The sequence below is a fragment of the Dama dama genome, chromosome 17 (assembly GCF_033118175.1).
Source record: "Dama dama isolate Ldn47 chromosome 17, ASM3311817v1, whole genome shotgun sequence".
Classification (NCBI taxonomy): Eukaryota; Metazoa; Chordata; class Mammalia; order Artiodactyla; family Cervidae; genus Dama; species Dama dama.
Genome location: NC_083697.1, coordinates 65,009,759 through 65,030,915, shown reverse-complemented (window position 1 = coordinate 65,030,915; position 21,157 = coordinate 65,009,759). Strand labels below are relative to the sequence as shown.

At 45.0% G+C, this 21,157-nt stretch overlaps 1 protein-coding gene across 1 annotated transcript in view; it reads left to right on the top strand.

The window, feature by feature from the left end:
- The window catches only part of BEND4 (BEN domain containing 4), a 29,033-nt gene that overhangs the window by 7,152 nt on the left and 724 nt on the right, over positions 1–21,157 (top strand). The window contains exons 2-4 of the mRNA XM_061164784.1: positions 917–1,483; positions 14,779–14,870; positions 17,880–18,120. Of these exons, the coding sequence (XP_061020767.1) occupies positions 917–1,483; positions 14,779–14,870; positions 17,880–18,120 (900 nt within the window). The remainder of the gene's footprint in view (positions 1–916; positions 1,484–14,778; positions 14,871–17,879; positions 18,121–21,157) is intronic.

The following is a 21,157-nucleotide window of genomic DNA, read 5'->3' as shown; positions in this document are numbered from 1 at the left end:
TGGTCTACAAAGAAGAGAATGTTCTTGTAGCATTTACGTTTAGGGTGAATTTTCAAAACCCTTAGACTGACAACCTTGAGTCAGATTTTCACAATATCGACCAGGGCGGGGTGGGGGGATGGCTTTTCTGTATTTTTTCTTTTGGAGGTGAACTGATTGCTTTCTATGAGTTTTTTGCTTTCCACTGATTTACAGTTAATACGCTTTAGAATACATTTGTGGAAACTAAGTGGCCCTCTGCGTACGTGCCAGTTAAGAGATCTGGTGGGAGAAGCCCTAAGAAGGGCGCTGTTGCTTTGCGGGTGCTGCTGCTGTAGGTCAGGCTAAGTTATCAGATAAAGGAAAAGAAAGAGTGCGAACCCAGATGTCGGATGACACAGTCTCACTTTGGGGCTCCTCCTCATCTGCCTCATGGGCCCACTCCTTCTTTTATCTTGGATGTTTAGTGAGCACTTCGCATCTGGGAGCAGCGTCCCCTCGGTGGGGATTGTATCAGCTGATTGATAGCAAGGGCGTGAGGGCACTCCGGAAATAGCAGTGACGATCGCTGTGAGCGCCCCTGTCAGTGCAGAGTTGAGTCTGCAGGGCTGGCTTGATTCATTAGAGTGAGGATATCAGTGAAGCCAGAGGCGTAAGTTCAGAGCTGTGCAGGCCAGTCCGTGCCATGGACAGGGGGTCTCTACTCGGCGCCCTGGTCCCATCCAGCCGCTCCCCAGAATCGAGTTGGGGCGCCTCATCGGGAGCAGCAGGAAGCTGTGCATCCAGGTCCGTGTGGATTCACTGTGTCACACGGGTGTGCGGCAGAGAGCAGAGGTCCGTGTTCCTGACATTTCTGAATGTTGAGCTCCAAGTCGAGGACCCTGTTTGTCCCGTGTCTTGGCTGTCAGGCTCTGACGTGTCTTCTCCTCTGTTTCAGAGAGTCGTATGATCTTGGACGCTTTTGCTCAACAATGCAGCCGAGTCCTTAGCCTCTTAAATTGTGGAGGCAAACTTCTAGACTCCAACCATTCTCAATCCATGATATCTTGTGTGAAGCAGGAAGGCTCAAGTTACACTGAAAGACAGGAACCATGTCCTGTTGGCAAAGGGGTCCACAGTCAGACCTCAGACAATTTAGACATTGAGATGCAATATATGCAAAGGAAACAACAAACTTCTGCATTTCTGAGAGTTTTCACTGACTCCCTGCAAAATTACCTGCTCTCAGGGAGCTTTCCAACTCCAAACACCTCCTCGGTCAGCGAGTACGGCCACCTGGCGGACGTGGACCCCCTGTCGGCATCCCCCGTGCACACGCTAGGTGGCTGGACCTCCCCAGCAACCTCTGAATCCCATGGCCACCCGTCATCTTCTACGCTGCCTGAGGAGGAAGAAGAGGAGGAAGAGGAAGGCTACTGTCCCCGATGCCAAGAGCTGGAGCAGGAGGTGATCTCACTGCAACAAGAAAATGAAGAGCTCAGAAGAAAGTTAGAGAGCATCCCAGGTACCCGGCCCTGTTACTTAAAAGCCACTTGCCACTCATTTCTTTCCGTTACCCCATTTGTGTGTGTGAGTGCATGTGTATATGTATGCGTGGTTTTTGTTGTTGTCTGTTGGAACCAGTGATGTAGAAAAGTTGAAACAACAGGAATGCGCAGTTTTAGTCTGCCAGAGCCAGATTTCAGACTGAGCTAGTCTTGTCCTGTGTTTAAGTCACCATCCTCTAGGGTATAGACCTGAAGGCTGCAGTCCTATTAAAAGATGTCTCCATTGATACAAACGTGATTCCAAGATGTAGTGCGATGAGACGGAAATAGGCCGTGTGCTGTGGGCTTGAGTTTTCTTCAAAAAGTGATCCTGTTCCTAAATAGCTTTTGTATCTGTAAAGATTTTGATATATGTGTTTTATCAGTCTGTGATAGAAACTGAAATGAAATGACACCTACAAAGGCAGCGCTCAGAGAACAAATTGTCCCTTCTGTTCCATTAACCTCTCGCCTTTCTTGTTAAGTTGCAACAGGTGTGGTTTCTTTAGCATGCAAACTCCCCTTAAAGTTAACAGGCAACTGTGAACTAAAAGGAATAGCTCAAAGATAGGCTAGTCCCAAACTAGTTGTGCTCCTGGCTAAACATGAGGCATTCGCTGTCTCTCAGAGACACTAGATTTGCAGAGTAGTAAAGTCATCTTTATGGCAAGATCTTCTGTGGGTTGCAAAGCCATTTTTTCCTTATTTGGGAAGGTTCTGATTTTGTATGTAGCTTTGAGTTCATGGCTACATGTCTGTGGCTTTGCAGAGAGACTGGCACGATATTGTAAATCAACTGTATTTCAATTTAAAAAAAAATTGAAAAAAAGAATATATAGCAATGCTAAATAAATAAAAGACAGTAAAACCTTTTTAGTAGGAATTCTCTGGCTGTCCAGTGGTTAGGACGCTGCACTTTCATTGCCAAGGATTTGGGTTCGATCCCTTGTCTAGGAACTAAAACCTTTTTAATCATGCAGCCCATTGATTAAAAAATTTTGAGCATGTATCCACCAGTGTACACGTCCACTGATTATTTACATGCACGTACTACTATATTAATATATAATGTTCGAAGTAAAGCATACATAATACATTTAAAATTTTTAAGGCTGATCCATAAATAGAAATAATGTTCTTTTCCTTATTCAATGTCTTTGCGTCACACAATTTGGTAGCTTATGTAGAAAGACGGAAATGTTGGTGAAAGTTACCCACTTGTTTGTTAGAAGTGCCAAACCAAAAAGTTTACTTTCTTCTGTCCTTTCATTTAAAACATTTCCCGGATCGTGCTGCGGTTTGGCTCAGAATATCTTGGAGTTAGACTGCGTGCAGTTTGTCCTGTGGGAGACAAGCGAGAGGTGAGGTAAATGCATTCTCGGCTGTTGCGCTTGAGCCCTGGAGTTAGACGCAAGGTCTTGGCCTTGTTCCTGCAGGGAGACTGACTGCAGGGAGAGACTGGCAGGACCCGGAAGGATGCGGTAGAACCAGAGCGCTGTTGGTTTCTCCCGGTCAGAGGGAGGGGTACAGCTGACAGACTGGAATTTTACCACTTTCACAATTGTGTGAATTATGATCCATTAACTATGGGTTTTAATGCAAAAAGGGTATGTTGCATCTTACCCCCCATGCTGTTTCATTAGGGGAGAGCATGGTGTCCTGGGGGTCAGCCAATGGCAGATTCTTAAATGAGCCGTTCAGAACCTTGGGTAAGGGTTTCACAGTACAAGGACATGTGATACACATGCAGAGTATTGTTACCAATTTCCTCATCCTGAATGTTTGGCAAGCCAGCTATCCTTGATAAACTTACTGAGCAAATTTGGGGTTCACTCCACCTGCTCTTTGCTGAATCTGTACAGGTGAAATGTCTGTGTAAGGAGTAAATCATTGTTGGCCTGCCACTAATCATTGTCCTTTTCTACTGCCCAGAAAAACAAAAATACTGCAATTTCTTGAGTCCTCTTGATGGTCAGACGTTGAGTGACTCTTGTTGAAAGTAGGCTAGTGATCACCGCTGTTGGTGTAAACACCCACCACTGTTACTATAAACTGTCACCTCCATGAACTCGAATGAACAGCCATTCTACAGAGAGAACCATGATTGCTTTAATTAGTCCATTTGTTGTTCACTCACTCAGTTCTGTCCAACTCTCTGCGACCCCATTAGCTGCAGGACCCCAGGCTTCCCTGTCCTTCACCGTCTCCCGGAGCTTGTTTAAACTCGTCCATTGAGTCAGTGATGACATGCAACCATCTCATCCTCTGTCGTCCCCTTCTCCTCCTGCCTTCAGAATTTCCCCCAGCATCAGACTCTTTGTAATGAGTCGACTCTTCCCATCAGGTGGCCTTCAGTTGCAGTATCAGTCCTTCCAATGAATATTCAGGTTTGATTTTTTAGCTTTGACTGGTTTGATCTCCTTGCAGTCCAAGGGATTCTTCAATAGTCTTCTCCAACACCATAGTTCAAAAGCATCACTTTTTCGGCGCTCAGCTTTCTTTATGGTCCAACTCTCACATCCATACATGACTACTGGAAAAACCATAGCTTTGACTAGACAGACCTTTGTTGGCAAAGTCTCTGCTTTTTAATATGCTGTCTAGGTTAGTCATAGCTTTTCTTCCAAGGAGCAATTGTCTTTTAATTTTGTGGCTGCAGTCACCATCTTGCAGTGATTTTGAAGCCCAAGAAAATAAAGTTCGTCACTGTTTTCTATTGTTTCCCCATATATTTGCTGTGAAGTGATGGGACTATATGCAATGATCTTTGTTTTTTGAATGTTCAATTTTAAGCCGGCCTTTTCATTCTCCTCTTTGACCTTCATCAAGAGACTCTTTAGTTCCTCTTTGCTTTCTGCTATTAGGGTGGTGTCTTCTGCATATCTGAGGTTGTTGATGTTACTGAAGCAATCTTAATTCCAGCTTGTGCTTCATCCAGCCCAGCATTTTGCATGATGTACTCTGCTATAAGTTAAATAAGCAGGGTAACAATATACAGCCTTGACGTACTCCTTTCCCCATTTTGAACGAGTCTGTTGTTACAGGTCTGGTTCTAACTGTTGCTTCTTGACCTGCATACAAGTTACTCAGGAGACAGGTAAGGTGGTCTGGTATTCCCATCTCTTTCAGAATTTTCCACAGTTGTGATCCAGAAAGTCAAAGGCTTTAGCATAGTCAGTGAAGCAGAAGTAGATGTTTTTCTGGAATTCTCTGCAATTTGATCTCTGGTTCCTCTGCCTTTTCTAAAATCCATCTTGAACATCTGGAAGTTCTCAGTTCATATAATGGTGAAGTTGGGCTTGGAGAATTTCGAGCATTACTTTGCTGGCATGTGAAATGAGTACAATTGTATGGTAGTTTGAACATTCTTTGGGATTGCCCTTCTTTGGGTTTGGAATGAAAACTGACCTTTTCCAGTCCTGTGGTCACTGCTGAGTTTTCCGTATTTGCTGGCATATTGAGTGCAGCACTTTCACAACATCATGTTTTAGGACTTGAAATAACTCAGCAGGAATTCCATCACCTGCACTAACTTTGTTCGTAATGATGCTACCTAAGGCCCACTTGACTTCACACACTCCAGGATGTCTGGCTTTAGGTGAGTGATCATACCATCGTGGTTATCTGGGTCATTAAGATCTCTTCCATATAGTTCTGTGTATTCTTGCCACCTCTTCTTAATATCTTCTGCTTCTGTTAGGTCCATACCATTTCTGTCCTTTACTGAGCCCATCTTTGCATGAAATGTTCCCTTGGTGTATCTGATTTTCTTCAAGAGATCTCTAGTCTTGCCTATTCTATTGTTTTCCTCTATTTCTTTGCATTGTTCACTGAGGAAGGCTTCCATATCTCTCCTTGCTGTTCTTTGGAACTCTGCATTCAGTTGGGTATATGTTTCCCTTTTTCCTTTGCCTTTCAGTTCTCTCCTTTTCTCAGCTATTTGTAAGGCCTCCTGAAGACAGCCGTGTTTTTCTTGGTTTTTGCATTTCTTTTTCTTGGGGATGGTTTTGATCACCGCCTCCTGTATAATGTGACACACCTCCGTCCTTAGTTCATCAGGCGCTCTGTCTATGAGATCCAGTCCCTTGAATCTATTTGTCACTTCCACTGTATAATCATAAGGGATTTGATTTAGGTCATACGAAAGGAAATCAGTCCTGAATATTCATTGGAAGGACTGATGCTGAAGCTGAAACTCCAGTACTTTGGCCACCTGATGCAAAGAACTGACTCGGTGGAAAAGACCCTGATGCTGGGAAAGATAGAAGGCAGGAGGAGAAGGGGACGACAGAGGATGAGATGGTTGGATGGCATCACCGACTCGATGGACATGAGTTTGAGTAAACTCTGGGAGTTGGTGATGGACAGGGAGGCCTGGCGTGCTGCGGTTCATGGGGTCGCAGAGTCAGAACCGAGTGACTGAACTGAATTGATCTGATACCTTTAATGGCCTAGTGGTTTTCCTTACTTTCTTCCATTTAAGTCTGAATTTTGTAATAAGGAGTTCATGATCTGAGCCACAGTCAGCTCCCTGTCTTGTTTTTGCTGACTGTATGGAGCTTCTCCATCTTTGGCTGCAAAAAATATAATCAGTCTGATTTCAGTATTGACCATCTGGTGATGTCCATGTGTAGAGTCATCTCTTATGTTGTTGGAAGAGGGTGTTTGCTATGACCAGTGCGTTCTCTTGGCAAAACTCTATTAGCCTTTGCCCTGCTTCATTTTGTTCTCTGAGGCCAAATTTGCATGTTATTCCTGGTATCTCTTGACTTCCTACTTTTGCATTCCAGTCCCCTATAATGTAAAGGGCATCTTTTTTTGGTGTTAGTTCTAGAACGTCTTGTAAGTCTTCATAAACATTCAGCTTCTTCTGCGTTAGTGGTTGGGGCACAGGCTTGGTTTACTGTGATATTGAATGGCTTGTCTTAAAAATGAACAGAGATCATTCTGTCATTCTTGAGATTGCACCCAAGTACTACTGCATTTCAGACTCTTGTTGACTGAAGGCTCCTCCATTTCTTCTAAGGGATTCTTGCCCACAGTAGTAGGTATAATGGTCATCTGAATTAAATTTGCCCATTCAGGTTCATTTTAGTTCACTGATTTCCTAAATGTTGATGAGTTTAGCTGAGTTTAGTCCAGACTGAAACTCAACTATGTAGGTAAAAATCACTTTGTCAATTATGTATAGTAACAAACAGTGTGAAATGCAGGAAAGACAAGCTATTTTTGATTACTTGACTCATGATTCATTGCCCAGGGACATGAGTGTTGGGCGTCAGGTTGAAAGTGCCACTTAATATGAAAACTTGAATCAAAAGGACATCATTGACCTCTTGCCGTCACCCCCCAAGCTCCATCTTTGGCTAAACACAAACCAGACTGTGGGTATCACCCAAGAAACCAGTCTGGCATTCTGTGCTAGCTGTCCCTTTGGTGTTGGGGGTCAGGGGAGTCTGTTATTTTTTACCCTTATGAAGAAAAGTGTGGCAAGTAATGTCTGGTTTTGCACATAACAAGAGTATTTTGCAAGCAGCAGCTTTCCTGTGAGATTTGGGATCAGTTTTCCCTAAGCAGTGTCCATGCCGTCCAATGATCACAGTGAGCCTTTGTTATCCTAGAGGCCAGTATGTTTCCATGGAAGGACCTGGGGCTTTCTTTTCATAGGATAGGATCGCTCCTCTTACAGCCAAGCCGGATGGATGAGTATGAAGAGGAGAGGGGCATGCAGCAGTGAGCAGGGGGATCAGGTGCAGGAGATGATGGGCGCCTGTCCTGGGCTGGAGTAGGGGCAGAGTTCTCGGGCGCTTCCCTCTCTCCAGAGTCACGCTGTTGAGCAGCTCTGAGATTCTGGTCTCTTTCTTTTTCCCTGAAGTGAGGCGTTCATACCTGGGAGTAGTTCTTGAACTAAGAATTAAAAAGAAATGAGTCTATTTAGTCTAACGGGGAAAAGTACTTTCAGCTTTTAAATGGGGACAGGGAGGCGACAGCCCTCACCTCAAGGAAGGAGACTGGGAAGAGGTGTTCCTTCCAGCACCACGTGAGACAGCCTTTGTTTATTGTATTATTTGTGAAACATCCAGCAAAGTTGTATTGATTATCAGCTTCATGCAGGCGAGGGCCTTCTAGAAGGTACTCTTTGCCTTACTTTCCAGAGTTATTTGCAGATGTAGGTAACTAAGTATTTTATCCCAGGAGGTAGCATTTTCTTTTGTATTAGAAGTTACACTAGACATTACACTAGACATTACATCACACTAGAAATTACAAAGTCTTTAGAAGTTTAAATTTTTTAAAGGAAATAGGTTAAAAGAAAAAAGTCACAAAAGGAAGATACTGGGTCAGGGATACAAAGAGTTGAGAGGTTATTAAAAGAAGAAAAATGATGGGCCGACTTCTCAATGGAGAAGGTGTCAGGTTACAGTAGTCACTTTTATTTAGAAAGCTTGCAGTCAGCACTGGTTCAAGGGAACTCATAAGGGAGATGGGTATAAAATACCATATTTCATCTAATTTCAACCCTCATTGAATGTAAGACACACCAGTAGTTTATGTTCCATTAAGAAGAAAAAACACTTCAAATCTTAATTGCCCTTTATAATTGCCTTTGAACACCAAGTTTAGAGATTTTAAAATATGATAAAATGTCAGTATTAAAAACATAAAATATGGTAATTAAAAAACCACTTCCAGCAGTACTCTATGCAAAATGGATAACCAACAAGGATCTGCTATGTAGAACCAGGAACTGTGCTCAATATTATGTAATAACCTATATGGGAAAAGAATCTGGGAGAAAAAAAAATATATATATGTATACACACACATATTTATATGTAACTGAGGGCTTCCCAGGTGGCGCTCGTGGTAAGGAACCTGCCTGCCAGTGTAGGACATAAAAATGCAGGTTTGATCCGTGGGTCAGGAAGATCTGCTAGAGGAGGGTGTGGCAACCCACTCCATATTCTTATCTGGAGAATCCCATGGACAGAGGAGCCTAGCAGGCTACAGTCCATGGGGCCACAAGAGTCGGACATGACTGAGTGACTTTCACTTTCATGCATATATAACTGAATCACTGTGTTGTACACCTGGAACTAACATGATATTGTTAACTTATATAAAAATAATAACTTCCAAAGTAAAATAACTGTGACATTAAAAAAAACCTTGAAATTTTCTAAGTGCAGATATAGGGAAGGTACACTTAACTGTTGATATTATTAAAGAACATTCCGCTTTTTTAAATGTACATTTTTGATCATCTCAATTTATCTTTATAACTCCAAACAAAAATTAATGTTCACATTTTACAGAGGTAGTTTGCTACCCTCTTCCACCCTTAAAATATAGTCGATTCTTGTTATTCACTGTAGTTCTGTGTAGCCTCAGGTCGCAATGTTTTTGTCAACCAGTCAATTCATAGCCTCATTTTAAGTGTGTTTTTGTTTAAAGAGGCCTTGTTTAATGTATAGTGCTGGCCGGTTGACACTGAATTCACAGCCTGTGACTCACATCTGAACAAAAATCATCTAATACACATCTTCCCCTTGAAGTGCATCACAGCCTGTGCTCAGGAACACTAGACAGGGCTTCAGCTCTGCGTTTGGGACCCCTGTGAAACTGCAAAATCACCACGCAGGAGAGGCACAAAAATGAGAAAAACAGGGCACTGAACAGACCATGGAGCGAACCCTCACTACCACATTGGGCTGAAACGAGCGGGCAGAAGGTGTCCTTGTCCAGCCCCAGCTGGGAGTGTGTGATTCCAGACACTCGGGTTTCTCGGTGACCTGCCAGAGTCCACCAGTGCCAGCAGGAGCTCAGATTCGACTTTGCCCATTACAGATCCATGTCAGTGAGTCACGTGTGTGTGCCGAGTCACTTCAGTCGTGTTCGGCTGTCTGCGACCCCATGGACTGTAGCCCACCAGGCTCCTCTGTCCATGGGATTCTCCAGGCGAGGGTACTGGAGTGGGTTGCCAAGCCTTCCTCCAGGGGATCTTCCCGACCCAGGGATCGGACCCAAGTCTCTCATGTCTCCTGCGTTGGCAGCTAGGTTCTTTACCACTAGCACCACCTGGGAAGTCCATTAGTGAGTGGGCAAATGTACAGAGTCTGCAAATAATGAGGATCAGTTGCACTAACTCACAGGCTACACGCTAGAGAACTAACCTTGAATTATGCAGTCTGATCTTAAGTAAGGATATTCGAAGAAGATTTTTAAAAGATAAAGAATCAGTGTCCATTTCTGGATAGCTAGTTTTGCGAGAACAGAAAGCCCTGGCGTGGCTGCAGTGTCTCTGCCGGTGCCTGCCATGCTGGCGCTGTGCTCCAGCTCACACGTGCCGGAAGTGCCTGTGGGAGAGGCTCAGGTCGACTTCCGGTCCTGTGGGCGAAGGCTCAGGTCGACTTCCGGTCCTGCGGGAGAGGCTCAGGTCGACTTCCGGTCCTGAGAAACACAGCCATCATATTTAATGCGGGTGTTCTAGGGAGAGTCAAGAGACACAACTATGTTCTGAGTAAAAAAAGATTAGAGCAAGTGATAGGAACAGGGGAGTAAACAATTGAGTTCTTTGACTTAGAATTTGGTAACAGTGACACGACTCTCGCTGTAAGCTGTGAGACTGGGACCCAAAAGAGCATGAGCTGAGGAAAATGGCTTTAGCGTCAAGCCTGGGTTTGGATTTCTGCTCCTGCTACTTGCTGGCGGTGGTTTGGGCAAGTTACTTAGCCCTTCTGAGCCTCAGTTTCTGTTCTCTGTAACATGAGATCAGTAACGCTGGAATGCTGAAGTGTTGAGTTCATCAAGTAACAACGAAGGGCCTGCTAGATCTTCTGGGAGACACTCCCCGCAGAGCAACCTCAGGAGACCTAGAGGGACCCTGTCCTGTGCCTGAGGATACAGAAATCTTGGTGGTTCTCTTAGGTTGGTGGTGGTGGTCTTAACCTTGTGACAGGTCGGCGTTCAGTTAGTTAGCCCGGTGGGGAACTTTGGCTCCATTCATAGGTGTCTCTGTTCCTGTTTCATGTCCATCTTCTGTCCTTTGATTCCACTTGTATGTGCCCGTCGGTGCGGAGTCCTCCTCTCTCCCCGCTGGCTTTCATCCATGCCTGACTCAAAACAGCAGTATCTCTTCAATCCTGGGCTCTCCCGGTTGAAAACGCCCTCATCACTCTTTGCTGAGTGCCTCTTGGCTTCGCATGGTGCATGAGTAAATTTCCAGCACCCTTAGTGCGGCACGACATGATGTCCTTCGCTCCCTAAGTCTTCCTGTTCTTCTTTGGAGGCTCGCCTCTCAGTTCCCACCATTCCCCGAGTGCTCCACCCCCTCTGGACAATGTGTGATTCCTGAACCTCCATGCACTTGCTTCTGCATGCTCACTCAGTCGTGTCTGACTCTGCAATGCCGTGGACTGTAGCCTGCCAGGCTCCTCTGTCCGTGGAATTTTCCAGGCAAGAATGCTGAGGTGGGTTGCCATTTCCTACTCCAGGGAATCTTCCTGAACCAGGGATCGAACCCAGGTCTCCTGCACTGGCAGGCAGATCCACTACCGCTTGCTTCTGGTCTTCCCTTGACTCCTGCTGTCCCTCCAGTCTAAGGACATACCCTCCCTTTTCCCCACTCGAGGAACTCCTGCTCATCCTTCAGTACCCCAGTTTCAGGCAAAATGAACCGCTTTCTATAGCACATCATGCTTGCTTCTGTTGCAGTAGCAGGGCAAGTTTTTGCTCTCTCTCCTGGTGTCTTGGTACAAGGAGAGGCAGGCCATGTAAGGTTCTTGAGGGCAGAGACTTAAGTCAGTCATCCTTGTGTCCCTGATTTCCAGCCCAGTTTCAGGCATGTTCTGTTATAGCATCTATACATATCAGTTAAATTAATCAGAACATTTTCATTATCAAAAGAACAGCCATGTGTCTGTAGGCTGAGTAATATTTAGAGCTCACTTTATTTCTAGACGTTCACAACACAGGAACTTATACTCTGCAGAGACAGTGTGACTAGGACAGACACTTCAAGGTGATACAGCACGCAGATGGCACGCTTGTCAGAGGATGGTAAATAATTTTCAGTCTCCCTATAAAATAGTATGTGCTGTATTTGGAGTAAATGTTTTGAGTCTTTAAAAGCAATTATATAGCAGAGTAGATTAAATAATGCTGAATGAACAAGAGAAGCTGATCAAGATGTTAATGCAATGATCTGCCAGGAAAATAGGTACTTGACACCCAAGCACTCTTAACAAGGGCAAAAACAGCAGTTTTCCGTGGAAGAACCTTACTTAACAAGTCTTTCAGACAATACAACAGCCAGCTCTGCAGAGTCAATTTAAGTAACTAGACCTGAGCCTTGTCCTCAGTGTTCCTGGCTTCAGCCCTGTGCCCAGGTATCAGCCCACAGGACCCACCTGCCTTCAGTAGAGCCCCATGGCCGGTAAATGCAGGTGAAATTCCATTTTCTTCCAGAATGTTAGGGTCAGCTGCCGTTGCTCAGAGGTTAGCACTGCTGCCTGAATATTGGGGGTGTAGAGATGGGAGAGTCTGCCTCCAAGCCTGTACAGGCAACACCGAAGGTCATAGATGGCATAGGAAAGGGAGATAACAGCTATGTAGACATTCTTTTAAACAACTTTGAAGTTATTATGGTTCATGCCCACTGTAGAAATTTTTTTAAATTGGTCTTTACAAGGATGGTAAAGGATAAAGTTTTTAATTATTTTGAATTAATTTTTTAAATTAATTTTTTAAAATAATTTAAAAATCATTTTTAATTATTGACACTTTGGTTTATTTCTTTCCAGTCTCTTCCTTATTTATTTTTCCTCCCAGTTAGGTTGCCCTCCGAGATTGGGAAACGTCCCCCAGACCCACCAGTGAGAGGGTTTCCTGGTGTCTGGAAACTTCCTCTATTACGACTCCCTTCCCGGGATGGGTCTCCGTCCCCAGCTCTTTTGTCTCTCTTTTTATCTTTTATATTTTGTCCTACCTCCTTTCGAAGATGATGGGCTGCTTTTCTGGGTGCCTGATGTCCTCTGCTAGCGATCAGAAGTTGTTTTGTGAAGTTTGCTCAGCGTTCAGATGTTCTTTCGATGAATTTGTAGGGGATAAAGTGGTCTCCCCATCCTGTTCCTCCGCCATCTTAGCTCCTGTCCAGTCTCTTCTCTTTGCACATAATTATTTTTAGCAGGGTTGAGGTCACACTGAATATTCAGTTTTTATAAGCATTTTGTTCTTAAACGTATTTTCTATAAACATATGTAAAATGTGGACAAAGTAGTAAAAGGAATTTCATTCAAATCCTAATCAGTCAGTGAGTACTTACAAATTTTACTAGAACTTCCAAACTAAATCCAGGATAATACCTCACACAGGTCGCTTGGCAATGCAGTGGCGTAGATATAGTTGCATTGCTGCTACTGAAACCCTTAAACACAGAAGTTAAATGGAGTCCCAAAGGCCACACAGTTAGTGAAAAGCCAGAACTCTGTAGCAAGCTTGTTTCCTGTCTCCATTAGCTTCTCAAGTCTCCTACTCTTTTCCTGTCATCAGTTCCCATTGCCAGAAGATTCATTCTCACTCACCGTGGCATCAGCAAGTGGGTTGGACAGTTTGTTTATGGAACTCTAGTAATGTGGGAAATTGCTGTTTGTCGTTCCGTTAACTTGCTCAGACTCTTCCATGAACTTTGCGTACCCGAGCAGAAATGGTTTAGAAAGTGGATTTTCTAGCTCTCAGTGACTTAGCCTCTCTACTCAGCCATGTCCAGGGTAAAAGTGTCTGTCAGAACATGGAACTGTTATCCTGTAAGTGCACCCCTTAAGAGGAGTTTGGGCGGGATCTGGCAGAATTATAAATCACAGGATTTAGTTACATCAGGATGGACTTTATAAAGTGAGTTAGGCTTTTTAATAGAGTGGTAAAATTAGAGATACTTGACCAGTTTTATTAAACTTTGGCTTAGTAAAAGTCCTGCTTCAAACTGAAACACATATGCCTTCTCTTTGTTGACTTTTGTGGTTGTCCCCAAAATGCTTCTTTAATTTAAAGAATATATTCAGATGACTACGCAAGAGTGACCTGTGACACCGATGTGTAAGACAAATCTGTAAGGATGTTATTTAAGAAGATATTTCTTGTCAAGAAGAAAAATTTCCTAACCTACTTGTACTTATCATTCAAATTCTCCCAAAGGATGTTGATACAGTGTTTGATTTCTGTTTTTCTTTTTTTTTTTATAAGTGTGCTTAATTTCTTATGTTGCAGTGTAATGTCACCTTAAAAAACCCAGAGCTATTAGCAGGGGATAAAGATGATAACTTCGATTTGCTCTCTTTAAAAAAAAATGTGAGAAAAAAAGTGAAGAAAGCTCAGTGATAATACTTTAAAATTAGGATTTAGGTTAAATATTTACTATCTTCTCTAACGTGACAAAAACATCCTAAGAAAACACATAGCCAGGACAGAGAATGCCAATGATCCATGTCAATTAGGTTATTAACTAAGATACTGAGACCTTTAAAAGCAATTAGTTAATACTCCAGAAAGGGCTCTAATATAAATCTTAAGATGTAAGAATTATTTCTGCAGTGGTACAAAAATATGTCAGGCTGTATATTGGGCTCGTATGTTCAGTTTTATTGTAATTATTCAATAGTTCTATAAAACTATGCCTCAAAAAATATAGTACAACAGTTAATGATATACATACTAACTGAATCGGAATTGGACCAGATCAGGTGAGTGTCTGGAGCGGGGATGAGCTACATGGTAAGGCATGTCCATGTCAGGAAGCAGGTCTAAAGTGCATGACTTACTGCTTTCCTGAAGAACTAGGGATGAATGGCACTAATAAGGAGCATTGTATCATCAATTTAAAATGAGTGAAGCATTATAGTGTTCAGTACCTTAGTTTTCAAAAGCACCATTGGGTGCTCAGGTTACAACTTGAATCAAAGACCACATGTCTGTTCTGTGAGTTGTTCAATGTGACATCATTATTATTGACCCAAATTCATCTTAAGAGTCAGTTTGACTTAAATTGTGCTGAACCCAAAATTTCTCCCCAAACTGTAGCATCTGTTCCATGTTTACAAACTGAAATAACTGCGGATGTCAAATGAAAGAAGATTTCTATTTCCTTTAGAAAATGAGTCGGTTTTTTTTTTTTTTTTTTTTAGATGTTTACATCAAAAATCTTTTTAAACCTTTGAAGCTTTCTATTTTCCCAGCACAGTTCGGCTCACGTGCAGTTGTTGCGATCTCTTCCATCCAGTGCCCTGCCAGGCCGTGTTAGATTACCTGAAGACGGTGTTGCAGCATCATAACCAGCTGGCGGCCCCGCAGCCCGCCGACCAGCCAGCCGAGGTAGGTCTCCATGGCAAGGGAGACGGTGCGCCGCGTGGAGTGTCCTTAAGGTGAAGCATCCAGTACTTCAGCCATCTGTGCCCCAGGACAGATGGGCTAACAGAAGACACGGTAGACTCTGAGGTTTATGAATGAGTATATATCCTGTGGAGAAAGGTCATGCATCATGAAGTACATTCGCCTGTGTACTCTGATGGGGAGAAACAGAAGTTTTAATTCCGTGGGCAAGTCTCCCGCCATTCTTTTGGCTCAGAGGGAACCGAAATGGGAGAACCCACCTGTCATTTGGAGAAGGAAATGGCAACCCACTCCAGTGTTCTTGCCTAGAGAATCCGGTGGACAGAGGAGCCTGGTGGGCTGCTGACCATAGGGTCTCACAGAGTCAGACACGACTGAGCAACTTAGCGTGCATGCATGCACTGGAGAGGGAAATGGCAACCCACTGCAGTGTTCCTGCCTGGAGAAGCCCAGGGACAGGGGAGCCTGGTGGGCTGCCGTCTGTGCGGTCGCACAGAGTCGGACGTGACTGAGGCGACTTACCAGCAGCAGCACCTGTCATTCCCTCAGGCAGAGACGGTGTTTGTTCCAAGTCTTCCCACCCTGAAAATCCTCCCGTCTTTGATGCCCCCTTGCTCCCTCAGCGGTCATCTTTTCTTTCTCCCTCCATCCCCCACAGCACCCTGCGGCACTTTCATCCTAACACCACAGCCCGCTGCTCCTCGAAGGGTAGGTTCAGGGGTCAGTCCCAGTGCCCGTTGTTGAAGGCACCTGCTGAATGGTAACCTTGGTGATCAAACCCTTGAGAGACAGGTCTGGTCTGTATTCACTTCTCCACTCTTCCTTCCGTTCGCTCTGCGCCCACCCTGCCCTGTCTGCGGCCTGGCCGCGCCTCTCCTTACGAGACGGCTCCGAGAGAGCCCCCCGCAGGCTCCTCTCCCAGTTGTCCCGTCCAGGGCCCGTTTTCCCCAGCTCTCCTCATCCCCAGAGCCTCGCCTCCGCTCCCTCCTGCCCCTGCTCTCCGCTCTGGGCCTTTGTGTCAGGACTCTTCTGGTTCCCCATTCCTTCCTTCCTTTTTCTCTCTCTATGTTATCTCTGACTGGGCCGGTCTTCACTGCTGTGCATGGGCCTTCTCCAGTTGAGGCGAGCAGGGTTGGCTCTCCGTCCAGGCGTGCGGGCTCATTGTGGCGGCTTCTCGTCGCAGCTCCCAGGCTCTAGAGTGCGGACCCAGGAGGTGTTGCTCGTGGCTTTAGCTGCTCTGCAGTATGTGGAATCTTCCCGGGCCCGGGGTCGGGCCGTGTCCCCGGCACTGGGAGCGCAGTCTTCACCCCTGGACCTCCAGGGAGTCCCAGCAGGGGTCATTCAGCAGGCGTCCATTGCGCCCACTGTGTGACAGACACCGTTCCTCACTGGTATCTGCCTCCTCCCTCCCCCAGCCCGACCCTGTGCGCCTTACCTTTGTGGAGGACGCCTTGTTTCACCTGGGAATCAGCCACTCCGCGGTCCCCGTAGCCTAGCTCACGGGGTGGTTGCCTGACCCCGTGGTTCTGTGTCTTTCACCCTCGCTTTTCTGTCTGCGCTGCCGCACGTGCCAGCCAGCCCTCTGTCTCGCCGCGCCTGCCGTGAAGCAGCAGTCTGGGCCACGGGGCCCTTCGGAACCTCTGCGCTCCCGCCCATCTTTTCATCACATGTAGGACACAGCCAAGGGTTGGTTTATGCTCCCAAACACTCATAGTTTAAACCTAGGATAATTTAGTTCTTCCTCTCAGTTGAAGTAACTTGCTCAAGAAGCACCAAGTAAGACGCAGAACTAAGATTCAGTTCAAACCCAAACTGACTAAATTCAAACCTCAAACTACGTCCCTCAGTTGCTTCCTATAAAAAGGACACTCAGTCACACCCCTGCTTCACGGAGTGTGAGGCTGCGGTGATGAGTTTCTGTGGCTGTGATTCAGTGACAGATTCACAGCTGTGTCTGCGGCCTCTTCCTTTCCTGTCGGCTCCTATACTGTTTGCCCTTCTCAGACCTTAAGTGAAAAGAGCACTTTTTAAAATAAAAACCCGTGAGACTCAAACAGTGCCAATTTATAACCTACAGTAAACTTTCAAAGTTGTAAAACTGAATGAGTTTCCCTTCTTTATTTTGTACACCTTAATTACTGGGGAAGAAGTACATTAAAACTGAGATCATGGGTTAATTAATTTGTCCTGGACTGTAGAATTTTATGGACAACCAGAAGTAAAATAATGGTTGTGTAGGTGCAATTGACTAAACATGGCTTATAAATGTTACAGAAATTCCTATAATTAGTCCCATTGCAGCTATTTAGCCTGGGAATTTTATAGCAGACATAAATTATAAAGGTGAAAACTAAGGAAAATTTTGAGTTGATAAAATAGTGGCATTTGCAGAAGCTATAATTTGAGAAAACTTGTTTTGCATTATTATTAGTGATTATTTTTTTTCTGTTTCCACAATTCCACTTTTTTAAAATTCATTTTTTAATATTGTTTCACTGAAATACAGCAGCTATCAGATATTAAGTACCTTAAACACACAAAAAAAATACCTTATGGAAATAACCCACCAGCGTCATTCCTAAAAGTACTTAACCGCCAACCAAAGGATGAGGAGACCTGTTTGATCACCCTCTTCAAAGTCATTTTTGCATATTTTAATAGATTGAAAAGGAAAGTTACAGGTTATATTTAAATAGTGTTTCCTGTCATTGGATCTTGACACGTTTTAACCTACCTGTTAAAATGCAAGTTATAAATAGCTCCTCTTTCAAAGGTGTTCATTAAACCTCATTGGCTCTTGTTATAGAAAATGCAAATGTAATTTGAAAAGTGCCCGTTTTGAGAGTGAGCAATTACTTGTGCTCGTCAGTACCCGGTTCATTGTCAGCATAGCCACTTGGTTAAAAAGCATGTTTGCCTTTGAAATGGAGATCGCCCGGGCTGCCGACTGGCCAGCTCAGTAGGTAATGAGAAAATGTTTCGCTTTTCCAGGGAAGCAAGCAGCTGTTGAACAACTATCCTGTCTACATAACGAGCAAACAGTGGGATGAGGCTGTAAATTCTTCCAAGAAAGATGGGAGGCGGCTCCTTCGATACCTCATCAGATTTGTTTTCACTACCGATGAGCTTAAGTACTCATGCGGCCTTGGAAAAAGGAAAAGGTCAGTGCAGTCAGGAGAGACAGGTCCTGAAAGACGCCCTCTGGATCCAGTTAAAGTAACATGCCTCCGAGGTACCGCATCTTCCGCTCAGTGTCCATCTGTGATCTCATTTCACCGCATTGGCTGTGGCTCCCCGTGCAAGTGTTCAGCCTTGACTGTATTTTGGTTTTTTCCGCTGAGACTTTATAGGCTTCATGTAGCCCATCTCTTTGGTATCGAGAAGTTCTTTAAAAATTCCTTGTTTGCTTTGGCACTTGGTGGCACGTAAGCGCTGCATAGCACCTCATGTTTCACACTTTAAGTTCAGATTTTCTTTGCTGCTTGGGAAGGCCACCTCCAGGAAAACTGGAACACTGGGCAAAGCACAGAGGGAAAGAAGGGATTCTAAAATTCACCCCGTTTTCGTGTGAAGCCTACGGCACCCTCCCCCAGTCTAGCTGCCCTTGTCGAGAGTACGTGCCCCTGCTCCTTAAATTTATTTAGTTAATTTTCCATAGGCCTAAAGTATTTCTTGCCCAGTCAGATTCTGTTCCAGTTTTTTTTAAGTTTCCATATTTAAAAAATACTGCTCAGATAACACCATTTCATCGGTATTAACAGCTGATTACTCTGAAGCTGATCCGCACAGCGGATAGGCCAGGCAGAGGGTGAGGAGGAGGAAGCCAGACATGTGTGATTGATTCAGTGGGTGCAAGTCAACACAGACCAGTGGAAACATCACAGCTCCAACATGCGCTCCACTCGCACCTGAAAAGTCCATGTCAAAACATTAACGTGCATATGGTTCAAGAGTAACTTTATTGGTTGGAAAGACTTAACCTGTATAGTTTGAGTGATTTAATTGGTTGGAAAGACTTAGTAATGATTTACTCCTGATAGGAATCAAAATATTTCCTGGTGAAGAAGTCGCAGTGGAAAAACCTTGTCACTGATAAGGCCTTCATCATCAGAAAGACACTCACTCCCACTCCCCCTCCTGATGCCCACAGTGACTGAGGTGCATGCACAGTATTATTGGCAGCAGAGATTCCCAGACCCACCCTGAACTTCTGATTCAGCGGGTCTGGGGTGAGGACAGGGGAGGCATAGTGACCACCCCAGGTGATTGATTCAGGTGGCCCGTACTTGACAAAGCCACCTGGAATGAAGATACCAGTGTTGTTAATAATAACTTGGCACTGGTGCGCTAGCGCCCCCTGTTGGCCAGTCTAAGAATTCCATTTAGAGTGTCTGGATGATGGAAATTTCCAGTGTCTGTCTTAGCAAACTAGCCATAGGTTCCTTTATTCCCCAATATCATCAGAGCAGACAGAGGTACCAGAGTGGTGGTAAGCTTAGCAGTGGGGCGGGGGGTGTCTGCTGAGAGTGTGCTCAGTTTGTATTCAGGAATTTGCCCTGAGGCTTATGAAGAATCGGGATAAGGGGGCTCACTGTCCCCTTCCATAAATCCTTTTAAACACTTTACATTTTAATGAGCATGTCTGTGAAACTGAGGGATTAATTTAGATCCCAAAGCGCTAGTGTTGCTGCCCTGGGAATGCCGCCAGGCCCGCTGGGACAGCGATGCTGGCCAGGCTGCCCAATAAGCGTGTGCTCTCCAGCACGGGAGAGCTGGGCAGGACTCACAGGCCTCCCCTGCCCTTGGGTGGAGAAGGCATAGGCAGGAACTGCTGATGTGTCAGGGCAGCTGGTTAGAGCCCTTGTATGTGTCCCAGAGGCTGAAATCTTGGGGCGGGCCTTTGACCTAAACGGGATTCCCTTCCTGAAGGCTTAGGTGTGATGACTCCCAGGGTGACGTCCTTGTAGTCAGCGAGCCTGGGAAGGCCAAGGAAGTTGCAGACATTTGGACGCTTGAGGGATGGAAAGCGGGGTGCTTCAGGAAGTGAAGTCAAATTCTAGGCTGGCCTGTTCCCTGGGGTGGTTTGACCCCAGCAGGAAGAGGGGGTCAGTGACGTGACAATGCTTCCGATCTGTTTGAGCTTGTAACCGTCTGGCACAGTGTTGGGGAAAGTCCTGTCACAGCAGTGGGTGCTGAGGAGGGGCAGTGCAGGTGTCCCAGAGCAGCACATTCTCAGGGTGGCCCTCAACACTTAGCCTTGATTTCTGCTCATGCGCACCTTTCTTTCATTTTTTTATGTTCCTGTGAGAGTGGGGCATCTGGACAGAGGTCGGGAGCCTGCTTAGACAGTTAGGGAATACTTATGAATACTTGAGGTGGGAAACCCAAGAGAAGCAGAGAGGAGCAGAAAACAGTCCCTGACTTCCGGAGCCCACAGCCTAGCTGGAGGTGATCTGAGGATGGTCACAGTTGTAAGTAAGTGTGAACACAAGAAAGGTAATAGGGAGAGATCTAGACACGTGAGGCCTAGTGGTCCCACTTGCTTTCTCTCTCTTCAGCATTGTAGTGACCGTGACCTGGGTTTGAGGATGTGGGTGTCCTTCGATGTTGCCTAGGCTTGCACCCCACCATCAGCCATCTGGCTCCTGACAGTTTTGCAGGGTGAGATGCTGAATAAACACAGTTCTCATCCCAGGGAAGGCCCCTGGAGCTGGGACTTGGACGAGATGAATGAGTCTCTCACCTCAGGCATGAAATTGAAGGGAATGCCCCTGTTTATATGCTAAGATAGACACAGTTCAGTTCATGAGATTTTTCTGGTCCAAATTCTTAAAGCATCAGCTTCTAAGGGCAAATAGGATCAGGGTTCCGTAAATAAATCTCAGACAAATCCAGTCCTATGACCAGAACCGTGGTCTTAGAAGGGGAACAGTGCTGGAGAAGAAATGGTGTGTAAACAGCAGTCACCCTGAACTTTCCATCAGCCGTGCAAAAAAAAAAACACACACACAGTTTAACTTAGGACTTTTTCTAGAATGCTCACTTCAGTTTTCAGATGCCCATGTTAGTGAAATAGCTGTTTGGGAACTCTGCATGTCCCCTGACTCTGAGAAAACAGGAAAGATTGATTTGAACTCAGCTGGAGGGAGGCTGAGATTGTTTCATTGGAGTCTTAGCTACTCTTTATACACTATCTCTTCCTAATTGCTATCTGGTGAAATTAAATATTTAGAGGAAAATTCATCTAAAAAATATTTGTCAGTAGATGT